Raw genomic sequence first — 15,952 nt, 5'->3', positions numbered from 1 at the left:
TCTTCACATGTACTTATTTCCCACCTGGAATTCTCTCACCTCTTCACCTTTTGAGCAAACAACTTTTCTGACATCCAGTTCAGATTCAAACTTTAGAGGATATTCTTCGTACTTAGCACTTCACTTCCCTGGCATGTAATTCAGCAATTGTTGATCAAATGACTTCTATTTTGGGCAGGACTCTGTTCCCAGTGACAATGGTGTGTTTTTGCTTTTTTGTTTTGTTTTGTTTTGTTTTTTAGTATATCCTTTTACTGGTACATTTTAGGTATACAATATAATGACATTCATCACTGGAGATATGCACCTTTACATACTCTCTTGGTTCTTATTTTTCCCCCTTCCCCTGCCCTCCCTTCCACCCTTCCATCCCTCCCTATTTACAAAGACTTTGTTTCCTTTTTTTCTTTTTCTCATATTCCATTCCCTTCTTTCCTTTCCCCTACCTCTCCTTTCCCCTACCTCTCCCACTTCCCCTTTGCCCCTTTTCTTCCTATTTCACATTATCTATTATACCTTTTAGTCCTTGTTTACACTTCCAGTTTCTCACAGGAGAGAAACTGCTCGGTATTTACACGTGTGTCCTATTTATTTCACTTAAGAGTATTGCCTCAATGTGCATCCATTTAGCAATAAATGTCTCTAATTTCTCGTTTTTGATGGCTGAGTAGTACTCCATTTTTGCTTTTAAAGAGCTTTTGGTTCACCAGGTGTGATTGCACAGACCTGTAATCCCAGTTACTCTGGAGGCTGAGGCAGGAGGATCTCAAATTCAAGCACACCCTGGGCAACTTAGTGAGACCTTGTCTCAATTTTTTTTTTAAAGGCTCAGTGCTGGGCATGGTGGCATGTGGCTGTAGTTCCCAGCACCAGGACCCTAAGGCAGGAAGATCCCGTTGGAGTACAGCCTGGGCAACTTGGCAGTTCAGGGAGACCCTGTCTCAGATAAGTCTGTGGATATAGCTCAGTTCGAAAGCCTTGAGTTTAGTCCCCAAGGTGGGGGGAGGAGCTCTGGATTTAGCTCAGTGGTGAAGTGGCCTTGAGGTCCTGAGTTCTATCCCAGGTACCACAAAACCAAGACAAAAATAGTGCTTCTGGTTCAGTAGACCATGCAGACCACAGCACATATTTAAAATGCTTTTTTTTTTTTTTTTTGGTACCGGGGATCGAACTCGGGTCCTTGTGCTTGTGCAGCAGGCGGTGAAACCACTGAGCTAAATCCCCAGCCTTTAAAATGCTTTTTGTGTATGTGGGTTGAGACAGGGTCTTGCTATGTAGCTCTGGCTGGCCTTCAAATCAGTTTTCCTGCCTCAGCCTCCTGCGTGCTGGGACTACCTGCATGCACCACTACACTCAGCTAAATTGACTGTCTTTAAAAAAACAAAAAACAAAAACAAAAACCTGGGGATTGAACCCAAGGCCTTCAAACTGAGCTATATCCCCAGCACTTTATATTTTTTGACACCAGGTCTTGCTAAGTCACTAAATTGCCCAGGCTGGGCTCCAACTTGCAATCCACTTGCCTCAGTGTCCCAGAGTACTGAGTTCATAGGCATGTGCCACCACATCTGGCTCTAAAATGCCTTTTTATAAATGCTTGGTTAAGGGAAATGAGAGTCCTGTGACAATCTAGACAAAGTGACCGAGAAGCTGACCTCTGACAAGAGTGGATATACTACTCCAAAACCTGTATCCACAAACACTGTAAGTGCTCAATAAATATTTGAGTAACTATTCTATCTTACACATGGCTCAACAGCTTGCTGCCCCCTGCCACTTTCATTTATTAATTTATTGATGCCTGCCGTGTTGCTTGAGTCTTGTAGCAGTGCTTTAGGGTACATACAAGATGCAGATCAGTAGTGCCTACTTCTCCCACCTCTAGAGAAACTTCCTTCTCTGTTTCTCAGAGAAATGCCTAAGTAACCCTAAACTTGATGTTACTTCCAGTTGTGACTGTCATGAGCAACCAGCATCCTGGCCTGATAAGCATACAGAGGAACATCTGCCTGCTGAACTAGCACATGGACAGGATCATGCTAGAAATAACAGGATCAAAGGTGGTGCATCCATTTGTCACACCTGGCAGCTGCAAAATAACTGAGCACTTGTTGCCTGAGCCCCAGGCACCTGACCTACTGCAGTGAACACACTGAGTGATGCACAGGTGAGTAATTGAACTCCCTCCCCTTGAGGTGAAGGAAAGAAAGCAACAGAAAAATAAAATGCAGGGCAGATCAGAAGTGCCAGGAGACAGGCCAACTCCCGAGACTTCTCCAATTCTCCCAGTTCAGGCAACACCTGGGAGTTGTGTCTGACTTCTCTCCTTGTCCCACCTTGCCCAGGCTTCCCCTGAGATTTCTCCCATTATTTGTTTTCTTTCCCTTCCCTCTCTTCTTTCTCACCCCCTCTTCCTTTCTTTTGCTGGGGATCAAACCCAGGGCCATGTGCATGTGAACTGCACCGCAGCCCCCTGTAGCTCCCTTTTACTCCACAGCCCGTGCCCCTCCATCTGTCCTCAGCACACCTCAGTCCTTGCCCTGCACATCCAGATCCCCGTTTCTGCCTTGTATTTGTCCATAAGACCCTACATCCCCCACCTCCTGGAGTGCTCTGATGTCTATGTAAGAAAATGATTGAGGTGGGGACCTACAGACTAACAAACTATTATTTATAGGCTACAGAACAACCCCACAGACACCTTTTTTCTTTTTCTTCCTCTTTTTTCCCTCTATACTGGGGACTGAACCCAGGACCTACACACTGAACTACATTCTCAGCCTTTATTTTTTATTTTTTTTATTTTTTGGTACCGGGGATCAAACTCAGGTCCTTGTGCTTGTGCAGCAGGTGGCAAAAACCACTGAGCTAAATCCCCGGGCCAGGCCATCTATTTTTGACCTTTTTTTTCCCTGGTACTAGGGATTGAACCCAGGGCCTCATCCATGATAGGCAAGCTATCCCTGAGCTACATCCCCAGCCCTTTTTGTTTTTCTAAACTGCTCTGGGTGGCCTTGAACCCACAATCCTCCCACATCAGCCTCCAGCGTAGCTCTGATTACAGGCATGTGCCACTTTCATCTTAAAAGTAGCTTCTGGTTTGGGGAACTTAAAAGATTATGCCCCCAACTCCACAGCTGGTTCAAGCTGTTTGAATCAGATGTGACACTTTGGAACTAGGTGTGACTGCCCATCCCTGTAACTCCAGCACCCTGGGAGGATTAGGCAGTAGTGTAACAAGTTCAAGTTCAGCCTGGGCAACTTAGCAACTTAGTGAGACTGTCAAAAAAAAAAGTTAAGGGCTGGGGATGAAGCTCAGGGTGAAGGTCCTGGGTTCAATCCTCAGTACTAAATATATATATATAAATATATTTATATATAAATATATATAAATATATATATATTTATATATATATATGTATTCATATATTTTTTCACCCTTCTAGTGTTCAAGGGGTTTGCCAATTGGTTATGCACCCAATTTGCTAATGGGTCATGGAGGGTTTATGTCATCCCCTATAAACCACATGGATTAATAACTGGAAAGAGGTAGTTCACTAGATAAAAACTTCGATGTAGCTGCCAGGAAAATGACCAAGGCAAAAAACAATAGCAAGGTGATAGATTAAAGGTTTAATACTCAAGGGCTAGCCACTGTGTGATCAAGAACATGTGACCATCCAGCTGCGTGTTCTGACTGGAAGGCAGAGCCAGAATCCTTCTCCTGAGCCCTGGGAGCAGTGTTTGAAACCAGAGATGAGGACTTGGCAGTCAGCATCTCGGAAGACAGCCCAGGCGTCTGTGGACCAATCCTGCCTTCAACTGCAGCAGTTGATCATGAAGGCCAAGGTCTGCCCTCCGTGGGCCTCAACCTGAGCTGTGTGCAGAGAGCAAGCCAGGCTCCCAGGGAAGACCTGCTTGAGCTCACTTTAGAGTACATGAATCCCCAAACTAAGTCTCTAGATATGTGGCCAATTTGGGTCTATCTCATGCTGTATGAAATAACCCACCATCCCTGGTAATTCATCATAACAGTCTATTTACCTCCAGTAGCCTCCAATTATAGAACACTTTTAATGCAAATATTCCCACTGTTTTTTTCTCGGGGGTGAGTACTGGGGATTGAACCCAGGGTCCTTGCACTGGTCTAATTTCCCAGGCTGGGCTTGACTATGATCCTTCTGTGTTAAATTCTGAGACAGGGTCTCACCTATAATTTGTCCAGGCTGGGCTCAAATTTGTGATCCTCCTTGCCTGTTTTTCAGTTTTTGATGACCATTTAAAAATAGGCTACATGCCACCATTTTAAGTTTCCCCAACTGTTTTTTTTGGGGGGGGGGCAGTGGTGGAGATGGAGCCCAGGAGCCCAGGGCCTTGGGTATGCTAGGCAAGTGCCTACCACTGAACTACATCCCCAGCTCCCCCAGCCTTCTACTTTGAAAAATTTTAAACCCAAAGAAGTTGAAACAGTAATATTGAAATTATTTATGATTCCTTTATTCACAAAGACTTTTTAACCTAAGAAACTTGGCAGCTGCTGCTCTACGTTGGTATCCACTTTCTCTATGGTTACAAGAGAAGCGGCACCATCTCTCGGAAGAACTTCCGGTCCTTAAAGAGACTGTACAATGAGCTTTCTGTAGCATTTTTACTCAGAAACTCATAACATAGGAAAGTAGGCAAGGACAGAATTTCTTCCCATTTTACAGGTGAGGAAACTAACCCAGAGGCCAGGTTACCTCCCTGCTCTTGATCCCAAGTCAGTGACCCAGCTACAACGGTACCAAGATGTCAGACTTTAGTAACACAATTCTTCCTCTCCCTGCATCGAGCACAGAGTAAGGCCAGAGATGCTTCTCCAAACAGGCATGTCAAAGAGTTTCATCCTTCTGACAATCAGGCATCCGCCAGGCCCTGGTGCAGTTTCATCACCCTTAGGAACGGAAGCCCACAGTGGAGACCGGGAGTGCATGAGGCAGGCAGGACACCGCAATTTCTACCCACAGCTCTTGGTCTGTGCTCAGCATTTACCCAGGGCTTATTTTGTCCCAGCTGCTGTGCCTGGGACCTGGCTTGAAGCACACCCAGTCCTCATGCAGCTCACATTCTCGTGGGTTCTTCAATCCTCGGGCTGCCAGTGAGTCTGGCTGGTCACATCCTGGCCATGTCAGTGTCTTGTGTGGTCCTCATAGTGCTTGATGTTTTCAGTAAGGTGCCAATGGCAAGCTTCTCAGACAGGCACCTTGCACAGCAGCCTGCCCCCCACCCAAACACCCAGGACCCCTTCTCCTCCAGCTTGCTGCAGTCTCCAGTGATTTTAGCATCCACTTGAGATTTGTAAGCATTGAAGCTGAAACCCCTGAAGCAGACAAGTATCCAAACAGGCTTCTTTCTGACAGCATTGAGTAATATAACGAAGGAAATCAGCTGTGATGCCTGTGATGATGGGGGGAAAGGGCTGCTTCAGATGCGGCGGCAGGGAGGATAATTTCAAGGTACAAAGAAACCAAGAACTGAGTTGTGGCCAGCCTGCTGTCAACAGAGAAGAAAAATGCTTCCACAGGGAGGAACCAGCAAGGCACAGGGCCTACTTGAAGCTACAAAGAGCTTGCCCATTCTGGGGCAGCAAGACTGGCATGGCTGGAGCAGGAAGGGATCACAGAGGGACAGCGAGGTTACATAGCACTGTGTGAGCCAGGGTGAGAATTGTGGATTTTGTTCCAAGAGTGAAGGGAAACCTCTGAAAGGAGTAACATGATCTGTTTTACACTGTCAAAAGATCAGTCTGCTATGTTGAAGAGCAAATTAACCAGGCAACAAAGGAAAACAGAAGCCACTGGGTGACAGGAGCCATGTCCAGGATGGTGGCAGGCTCTGCATGTCACCTGAAGCACAAGGAAAGGGGTTTCTGAGGTGAGGATGAGGTAATGGTGGTGGATGGAGGGTGTCAAGAAAAAGGAGCAATAAGGACCACGGCAAGGCTGTGGCTTGCTCTGACATTCGACAGCACTGGGGACAACTAGGGCAGGCCCTGGTTTTGGTCAAGAGATCAAGACTTGGATGATTTTTTTTTTTTTTTTTTTGGTACTGGGGATTGAACTCAGGACCTTGTGCTTGTGAGGCAGGCACCAGAACCACTGAGCTAAATGCCCGGCCCAAGACTTGGATTTTTGATGAATATATTTTGCCTCATCCCAAATCCTCCAGAGTCCTCATCTCCTGGCCTCTCCCTAGACAGTCCCCAAATCCCAAAATTCAAACTTTTTGTTTTGAGATAGGGTCTTGCTATGTAGCCCAGGCTGGACTCAAACTCGGGGCAATCTTCCTGCCTCAGTCCTGCCTTCCCAGTGCTGGGATTACAGGTGTATGCCACCATGCTCAGCCCAAAATTCAGACTTCTGAAGACATAATCCCTTATCAAAAGTATCCCTTCCACTTCCTACCCAATGCCTCCATCCTGGTTGCAATCCTCTCTTGACCTTTATCATAGTCTACTGTAGCTATGAATAAATGAAAAATGTGTTTATTTCCTCCCTCCAGGCATCCTTGATGGCAGAGCCCACTTCACATTTATCATCCCTGTTCAGTGCTGTGCCGGTCAGGGTGGGTAAGCACATTAAGTGATGAGCTGAAGAGGGCTCCTTAAGCGAATGTACCCTTCGGAAAGGCAGGAGCCCCACCTCGAGATAACACTATTCCTTCACAAAATGTGAAGCTGACCCAGGTACAAAATGTCTGAGTCCTAGCCAACAGCACCTTACTAAGGAACGAGTTTGTGTTTGACCCCCACCTATAGCTGGTTGTTAATGACACTGACCCTCTTTTCCTCGTCCTCCAAAGTGTGGGGACTTTGTACTCATTTCACATCGGCGCCTCTGGGAAGCAGCCACAGCATTGTTCTCCATTATGCAAAGAAGAAAACAGAAGCCCAGAATGCAATCCATTCCATTTCCTTTCTGCTGGAGTCAGGAGCCTGGTTCCGGTGAAGACTCAGCTTCCCCTGACTTCACTGCCCTGCTCTGTAACCAGGTTTCCAACGTCTCACCCTGCAAAGCTGCACCTTGTTCAGGGTGTTTCCGAGCTTCACCTCTGTATTTATGAACTTCTCTGGGTGTCACGGTGCATTGTCAAAAGGTCAAATTCTCTCGCTCCTCTACCACTCTCCTCAGTGCTAGATGGGGACAGACGCCACCTCTTGTACCCAGGAGAGAAGCTCCTTGTTCCTGGGTCCAGGAGTCAAAACCAGTAAGGGGAGAGCGAGCTCTAAGTAGCCAAGAATAGGATTAATGGGACAGAGACCAGTGAGAAAATCAGGGGACTCCTTCCGGAAGGTTTCCACCTGGGAGCACCTGGGAAGAAAGTGGCGGCAGTGGGTACAGGTGGCAAGACCTTGCCTGAGCCAGTCACTTCTTCAGGGCACCCAGGCTCTTAAGGGCCTCCTGGGCCTGGGCCAGCTGCTGCTGCAGCCTCTGGCGGGTGCTGTCACTGGAGGCACGCTTTAGAAGGGTCTGCATCTCCTCCACCACTGCCCGGTGGCCTGGGGTGTTGTGGAAGAGGCGCACAGCCCGGTCCCCACAGGAGGCCAGCAAGCGGCCAGTGATGTCAAAGGCCAAGTCAGCGATACACTCCCCGTGGACCTGCTCAAAGCTCTCCTCCTTCTCACCGCGCCGTGTGTTGTAGAGGTGAATGCTGGTGCCGCTGGCCAAGGCCAAGACATGGGTGTCTGGGGAGAGTGCCAGGCGGCACGGCATGGTGCTCGCCTCTTCAAAGCGGCCTGTCCTCAGCAAATAGGGGTCCTGCTGCTTCTTGTATTCCACATCGGTGTCCCACAGTTTCCATGTGCCGTCCTTGGACACAGAGGCCATCCTGTAACACAGGACATCACAGCTCGAGCCTCCACCACCCCCTGGCAGGGAAGAGCCCAGGACAGCCTGAGGACTGCAGCCAGGAAGCTTGACTACTTCCTATGACCCCTGCAAGCCCCAGAACCCATAGGCAGAAGAGTCTTGGAGGAGATCAGGGCACTACCTTGCACTCACCGCCGGGCGTCGTTGGAGAAGGCGAAGCAGTGGACAGCTGCTGAGTGGCCCTTCAGTTCAAAGGCTCGCACAACCTCTTGGAATTCGCCCTTCTTCCCAAAGCAGATTTCCCAGACCTTCACATCCGGAGTGAAGCCACATGAGGCCACAAACCTGCCACAAAACCCAGCTTGCTTGAAAACTGGATTTGAAGGGCATCTTGCACCTCTAAACCCCTTAAACATCTTTCCTTAGAAAAAGGCATTTTTTAGAGCTGGGATGTAGCTCAGTGACACAGCGCCTGCCTGGCAAGTGCGAGGCTCCGAGTTTGATTCCCGGTGCCAAAAAAAAAAGAAAGAAAAGAAAAGAAAAAGGCATGTTTTTTTCAGTACCGGGGATCAAACCTAGAGGCTTGCACATATTAGGCAAGTGTTCTATCACTCCTCCCAGCCCAAGGTACTTGTTAACAAAGTGCTTCTAAAGCCAGGCATGGTGGTTCACACACCTGGAATCCCAGCACTCTGGGAGGCTGAAGCAGGAGGATCACAAGTTCAAGCCTAGGCTGGGCAACTTATTGACTCAGGAAGAGTCTGACTCAAAATAAAAGCAAAAAAACAAGCTGGGTATGTAGCTCAGTCCAAAAACACTAGGTTCAATCCCCAGTACCAAAAACACCCAAAACAACAACAAAAAAACCAAAACAAAAAAAATACCAAGTGCTTCTGTGCATGTGACCTTTTAGCTGGTTCTAAGATACATAGCACACCAACCCTACCCTCTAACAAGTGCAGACAAAGAGAGAGACAGGACTGGCAGCTTGCACGACATCCCATCACTGCAAGGAGGAGAGCTGAGACCTGATCTAAGCATCCCAAGACTCCACCCTGAGCGCCCAGTCCACCGGCAGACTGCCTCTCTGCTCTGAGCCCAGTACAGGCCCAGCTGGGCCCTGTGCCCGATGCCCGCCCTTCCTCACCTGCTGCAAGGGGATATGGCAGCATAGGTGTTGTTCATCTGGTTGGTGTTAATGGTAGACAACACCTGGCCTTTCAGATTCCAGATGAGGACAGTTGTGTCGCTGGAAGCTGTCATGATGAACTTTCCTAAGGGGAGGGGAGGGACATGAGCCAAAGGCAGTGAGCTGACCAACTGACATTCCCCAGAAAGATATCAATGAGGCCTTTGCTGTCCAAAGTACCCACGATCCCCTCCCAGGCCAAGGGTCACCACAGATAAGGACTGGGGTGAAGACTGCACCTCGCCCTGCCTCCTCCGGGACATCCTGTGGCTCCCAGGACTCCAGGGGAGGACAGAGCCAGGCTGCTTAGAGCCACAGCCCCTTGGTCACACTGAGGCCGAAAAAAACCCTCAGGTACCAACAACTTACTCTGCAAACACAACCTGGGTCAGGTGGTTTTTCTCAAGCCTCAGGCAAGCTCCGCCCTCTGACTGTCTCTCACCTGTGTCAGCAATCCCAATGTTGATGACAGGAGCTTTGTGCTTTTTAGGGAAGTCCTCTGAGGTGGCTGTGAAGGTAAAGCCTCCATCTTCTCGCTTGCTCATCTTGAAGACCCGGAGGGTGTCCCCATTGGCCAGCCAGACAATGAAGGCTCTAGAGACAGAGCAGATAGTTCCTTCTCACTTGGAGATGGAGGCCTAGGGTTTTAGGTCCTATGCTGGACTTCTGGAAAAAATCAAGATCTCCCTTCACGCCCTACAGCATGTGTGACCTTACAATATAACATCTTGTTCAAAATATCTTAAAACTATTAAAAACCACATGCCTATAATTCCAGTACTCTGAGAGGCAGGAAGATTGAAAATTTGAAAAAAAAAAAAATTTAAGACCAGTCTTGCCAACTTAGTTGCTTAGTGAGACCTTGTCTCAAAATAAAAAGTAAAAAGGGCTGGAGATGTCTAAAGCTCTGGGTTCAGGGCCGGGGATTTAGCTCAGTGGTTCCAGCGCCTGCTTTCCAAGCACAAGGTCCCAAGTTCAATCCCCAGCACACACACAAAAAAGCTCTGGGTTCAATCACTAGAATAAAAAACAAAATACACACACACACACACACACACACAAAAATCAAAGGATTCTCATTGCTTGGCTCCTTTACCTTCTCCCTATGGTTCAGAAAACTCTGAGATGGGCCGGGGATGTAGCTCAGTGGCGCCAAATTTGTCTGGCAAGCATAAGGTCCCGAGTTTGATCCCCGGTACCAAAAAAAAAAAAGAAACAAATTTTTCTGGCAAGCGCAAGGTCCTGAGTTCAATCCTCGGTACCAGAAAAAAAACAAAACAAAACTGAGAGCTCCGAAGATTCATTTGGAAGCCTGGCATTGGAAGTTGCTGCGTAGAAGAGGTCTTTGGCTCTTTGTTTCTTTGCTGCAAAGCGGTACAGCCCTCCAGGAAGCCTCAGGCAGTGTCCACACTATCTGGATGCTCTCTTCCTGCCCCTCAAGGAGACCCTGGGCCCCTCCTCACTATCCCCAACCAGATATGGGAAGGCCAGAAGCTGGGGCTGGGCTTCTGCGGGCAAACCTGAGGCTTCATCCTGTCCCACCTGCAGTCAGGGCTGAAGCGCACCAAGGTGGCATGGTCTAGCTCCACGTTGGCTCGCATGCTGCGGTGCTCCCGCTGCAGGAAGTCCTTGGTGCTCCAGATGCGGACGGTGCGATCGTCTGCACAGGTGGCCAGATACTTGCCATTGCTGCTGAAGTCCATGCATGATATGTTCCCACTATGGCTCTGGGCAAAGGGTGGATGAAGGGTGAACAGACAGCAAAGCCAAACCTGGAGGCCCGATGCTGGATGACTAGCAAGCTGAGGGTGAGCTGGGCAGAGGAGGGATCGGACAGGGACGGCCACTGACTTCGGCCAGAGGTAGCAGGGTCTGAAACACCACAGACGATGACAAAGGTGAAGGACAACAGGGGCACGAGTCCCACGTGTCGCATGTGGGGACCCATGGGGACCCACATACCTTCAGTGCTGCAGCCAAAAGGTGGTGGGTGAAGTTGTGTTGCTGAGGCTTCTCCTTTCGAATCCGCTGCTGCTGTTTCTGCTTTTTAGATCCTGGCTTCTTGGGTCTGTTTGTTTTTTGGGCTATAAGGAAGACACCATTCATCCATTTGGTTATTTGTAAGCACTGACTACCTGTGATTCAGCAGGCCCCAAGTGAGTGGAGAGCAAGAGACGAAACTCATGTGGCCTTGTCCTTGAGAGAAAGCCTGTGATATGAGCAAGAACGGAGGCTTTGGAACTGGCCTGGGGTCTGGATTCTTCAGCACCACTACCTGACCTGGATGAGGCTGCTTCCTGCTGGACAGAACAGCACCTCCATGCAAATAGAAGAGGTGTCCTCTCTGGGCTGATGCAGCTGGGAATGCCCTAGCACACCAAGGGGAGTGCGTCTGCCCCCATGTGGGGAGCGAAGAGCACAAATGAACCTGGTGGCCTTGGGGGAGTCATTTAATTGCTCTGGGTCTTGGTTTCCAGAAAAGAGATCCAGAGAATTGGACAAGATAATATATACAGAAAGGGCCCAATATATGCATTAAAGGCAGGCCTCTAAGAACTCAGTCAACATGTGTTTGAGCATCAACCCTGTGCCAGCAATAGCGGCCGCCACTTTCAAATGAAATACTTGAGAATCAGGCCCTGCTCTAAAAGCCCCTCCAGGCCTCTGAGTCACACCAAGTGCTGTTTTGTGACTCCCTGTCTTCAGTTTTGCCTCTCTCTTCCTTGGCTTCCTGGTAAACTCTTCCAAAAATGGGCTGGCCACGTAGCTCAGGAATAGAGGGCCATTGAGGCCACAACCTATCCCCAGCACCCAACACCTAATTATCAAAAAAACCACCTCATGGTTTCCAAAATGAAGAGTCCTATGACTATCTCTCCCCAAAACCAGTGGTCTTGTTTCTAGTACTGACCTTTCTGTGAAATTTATTACACTATTTACTTTGCAATACCAGGGATTGAACCCAGGTCCTTTGCACTGAGCTACATCCACTGCCTTTTTTTTTGAGAGGGTCACTAAGCCTCCCAGGCTGGGCTTCCAACATGAGACCCTCCTGCCTCAGCCTCCCAGGTGATGAAATTCAGGCATGCACCTGACAATTGCGTATGTTTTTCACTTGCACGTTTACAGGATTATGATTCACAGATTTAGATTTCAGATGCACATTTTCGATACACTGCTGCACTCCTTCAAGACTCCCAAGCCCGTCACAGGGTACCAGGTACTCTGAGGAGCGCTGCAATTTGCAGGGTGGTCCAGCAGCGCCCTCGGACCCTTGCCCGCCCCCATTGTGTAATACCTCGAACCCGCCGCACGCTTGAGTCCCCAGAGCTACGACAGCAGCCCCGGGCACCGACACAGCGCCGGTTCGGCTCGTCCAGACCCAGGGTACCACTAGCCCGGCGGGGCAGAACCGCACCTCCGGAGCCGAATCTCCTTTCAGACAGAAGGAACCGAGGCCCGACAGCCCTGGCCTCCGCGGCCGTCAGCGCAGCCTGACCACGCGGCGCTCCTGCCCGCCGCGGCCGAACGTACCGACAGGCTGGCTGGCCTTCTTCTTCTCCTCCTCCGCACGCAGCCACCCCCGCGCGATTGCCACCGACGCCATCAGGGCAAACAGCCCGACGAAAAAGGACAGCAACATGACATCCGACATCGCCGGGAGCTCCATGGTGACTGCGCCACTGCCACCTCAGCCCACGCTGACGCCGGCGTCCGGACGTCTCCGCGCACGCGGGGGCGGGGCCAGCCGTTAGCGCGCCGCGAGGGGAGGGGTCAGGCCGCTGGGGTGCCCGGGGGCGGGGCATCCAGGGGCGGGGCCTGGCTGTTGGAGTATCCTGAGGGTTATTGGCTAGTCCTGGTGGTCGGGGCCTGGCCGTTGGTTGGTGTGTGGTGAGGGGCGGGGCCTAGTTGTTGGTTGGCTTATACTGAGAGGTGTGGCCTAGCCCTTGGCTTCTCCTGAGGGGCGGAGCCTGGCCTTTAGGGGTCCTCTGGCTTTGAAGGTCGCCTCCTCTTGAATAACTCACTGATAAGTTTATTAAAGGTTTTCAGAGCTGGATATGGTGGCGCACGCCTGTAATCCCAGTATGTGGGAGGCTAGGTAGGAGAACTGCCAGGAGTTCGAGACCAATCTGAGCTATACAGTGAGTTCAAGGCCAGCATGGAATACAAAGCAAGACCTCGTTTCAAATACATTAATAGAGGTTTTCTTCCGGCATCTCCAACCTGGATCTTTTCAAGGAAGTAGAGCAGGGGCTGTAATTACCATATGACTAGAGGGAGAGTCTAGTTATGAGCAGGAGACCCGAAAATGGGCCTTTCTGGTTGCAGATGGGGAAGGGTGGCCCGGCACTGGCTTCGAGGCCAGCCCCGCTTAGAGCTCCAGACAGCAGCGGTGTGGGAGAGATGGGCCCAGGCTTAACGGGGTTGCCAATGCTAGGTGCATGGAGCTAAGCCTGGCTGCAGGTGGAGCGGGGTTCCTCCCAGGTGTGGGACTGTGTGATTCAAAAGTTAATTACTCCCCTAGATTTTGTTGTAAATTTGATGGTTGGAGTGTGTTTGCCTCGGGACAATGGACAATCAGTAATAGGGCGAGGTTACTCAGCCATCTGTTTGCCCTAAATCCAAATGTCCCGGGGCCCAGTATCTATAGGACAATCTGTAAACAGGGTGGTCGCAACTGTCAGTCAGGATGTCTGCTGAACATCAGCATGTGATAATGAGCCACTAACCTTTGTTCTTTTTTTTCTCTGTGAATCCACATGTTAAACAACGCCCCCCCACCCCGCTTAACCCCCTATAAAACAACCTCGGACTCTGAGCCAGGTGCCTCTCTGAGCTATTTTGCTTCGGGAGTGCCGTCTGGCCAGACTAATAAAGGTCTGTTTCCCAACATGGCCGGTGTGTTCCTTCCCGGGTGTGCTCCACTCCACCTCCTTGGAGCATTTGGTAAGGCCTTTGGTCTTACATTCTGGAGGCACCGCTGGGATCCCCGGGTGTGCTCCACTTCAGCTCCTCGGAGCGTTTGGTAAGGCCCTCGGTCTTACATTTTGGAGGCCCCAGCGAGATGCCCGGGTAAGGAACCCCGGTTCAGCCGAGACTCTATGGCGGGATCCAGCAGGAGACTCAGGCACAGACCTCAGAAAACCTCCGGAGGTAAGTTTTTGGCCGGTTGCAACCGTTTGTTGTCAGGAGTGAGGTGGCTGACGGGCCGGTAAGCCTCCCCTGACCCCGAGGTTCCTGACGAGGAATAAGGGAAGGTTTAATTTCAGTTTTGTTGTGGCGCCTATTCGTCTTGTCATTCGTGCGTTAGTGTCCTGTCTGTTGTGTGTTTAATTTTGTATTTCTTTCCAAACCATCAGGACCGAGATGGGAGGATCCTGCTCCAAAAATACCCCATTGGATTGTTTTCTCACTAATTTTAAATTGGCTTTCCCCCCCCCCGAACAGGAGAACGAATATAGGGTTAAATTTTCTAGCCAAAAACTTCGCTCCCTGTGTCAATTGGAATGGCCAGCCTTCGGAGTTGGATGGCCAGCTGAGGGCTCTTTTGACCCAGGTCTCTGCAGGGCGATATGGAAAAGGGTCACTGGGCACCCTAGCCATCCTGATCAGTTTCCATATATAAATATCTGGGTTCGGGCTTGTCAAGAGCCTCCGGCATGGTTGCAGCGTTATTCCCTGCGAACAAACTCTCACATTCTGGTTATGGCCCCAAGGGAACCCCAGGAGGCCAAAACCCGGGCTCCCAAGCCGGTGCTCTCACAAGATCCTGACCCCTTAGATCTTGTTATAAGACCTCCACCCTATGTGGAGCCATCCTCTCCTCTGATAAAGCCGGGCCCAGAGCTTGAAACTCTCTCTCCCCTCCTCTTCCCGAAAAAGGAAAATCTCCAGAAATTGGCTTACAGATAAATGTTATTAAATTAAAGCCATGCCCTCCTTCCCAGGTTGCTAACTGGTCAAAGTGCCACCGAGATTTATTTTATAAAAGTAATATATATTGTCACCTACATGAAATAATCAAATTGCAATAAACAGTTGTAAAATAAAAAGATATATATATTCTTATTCTTTGTTTGTCAAAATAAATAGAGACTGTGGGTATTCCCTTTGGTGAATAAAGAAGTGGCCACCCAGAAAATAATTATCTGGTCTTAATTCACTAAAGGGACCCCCTAGTAATTTTTATAATCTTATGGAAGACACAACAAATATTGTCTCAACGTGTTATTATAAATTGATTACATTGGTTATCATTGAAGTTTAAATTCTAAATATGTTATAAATTGATTACATTGGTTATCATTGAAGTTTAAATTCTAAATATGTTATAAATTGATTACATTGATTATCATTGATGTTTAAGCGCTAAATGTGTGATTGTAAAATGTTTACATTGGTTACGTTCTGAATATGTTATTGTAATATGTCCACATTGGTCATCTTCAAAAGCTTAATTTCTGTGTCATAAAAAAGAGTGTTATTAGAAAGATGGTTTTGGTACCAAACCACAGTGAAGAACATAAGGTTTTATGTAACTGTGATATTTATTACTGCTCTTTTTCTGGTGTACAAAATGTATTCATGCCATCTAATTGTATGGGTCTTCTAACATTGTTTATGGTAAAAAAAAACAAAAACCTTTTGATTCAGGTATTTGCCCTTCTCTTATGCTCCAGCCACCTATGAAAATAGGCACACTTGTATGCTGATATATTTTCCTTAGATGACATCCTATAAAAAGCTACTCAGGGATTCAACCACAAGAACAACTATCATTGGCAATAATAACAGTTTATATTTTTATTCCAAAATGCTTATATCCAGGTAAAATTATAATAGTTGAGTTCACTACTCCTCTTACAATGCTAATGTTATTGATCTTCTCTTCTGGGTGTTCAACAACCAAAGTTTA

At 48.6% G+C, this 15,952-nt stretch overlaps 1 protein-coding gene across 3 annotated transcripts; it reads right to left on the bottom strand.

The window, feature by feature from the left end:
- Positions 1-4,475: 4,475 nt before the first annotated feature.
- Tbl2 (transducin beta like 2) lies at positions 4,476-12,766 on the bottom strand. 3 transcript variants are annotated; one of them, XM_004840067.3, is made up of 7 exons: positions 12,571-12,766; positions 10,999-11,120; positions 10,579-10,763; positions 9,479-9,630; positions 8,995-9,121; positions 8,040-8,192; positions 4,476-7,866 (listed from the first exon to the last, which is right to left on the bottom strand). In XM_004840067.3, the coding sequence occupies exons 1-7, from the start codon at positions 12,704-12,706 to the stop codon at positions 7,404-7,406; spliced, it is 1,338 nt and encodes a 445-aa protein (XP_004840124.1). In that variant the 5' UTR covers positions 12,707-12,766; the 3' UTR covers positions 4,476-7,403. The 3 variants fall into 3 exon arrangements, with proteins under 3 accessions (XP_004840124.1, XP_087052388.1, XP_087052389.1); XM_087196262.1 differs by having other exon boundaries at positions 12,455-12,736; XM_087196263.1 differs by having other exon boundaries at positions 10,579-10,908; positions 12,455-12,715.
- Between the last annotated feature and the right edge of the window lie 3,186 nt (positions 12,767-15,952).

Source organism: Heterocephalus glaber, unplaced genomic scaffold (genome assembly GCF_053883595.1).
Source record: "Heterocephalus glaber isolate CG9 unplaced genomic scaffold, H.glaber_assembly_v1.0 deba00001610, whole genome shotgun sequence".
Taxonomy (NCBI): domain Eukaryota; kingdom Metazoa; phylum Chordata; class Mammalia; order Rodentia; family Bathyergidae; genus Heterocephalus; species Heterocephalus glaber.
This window is presented reverse-complemented; position numbering and strand designations above follow the sequence as displayed.

Coding starts and splice junctions, on each gene's coding strand:
- Tbl2 (XM_004840067.3), bottom strand. CDS start 12,706: ATGGAGCTCCCGGCGATGTCGGATGTCATGTTGCTGTCCTTTTTCGTC. Junction 10,764..10,998: donor TTTTGGCTGCAGCACTGAAG/GTATGTGGGTCC, acceptor CCCTTTGCCCAG/AGCCATAGTGGGAACATATC. Junction 8,193..8,994: donor GCCATATCCCCTTGCAGCAG/GTGAGGAAGGGC, acceptor GTTTTGTGGCAG/GTTTGTGGCCTCATGTGGCT.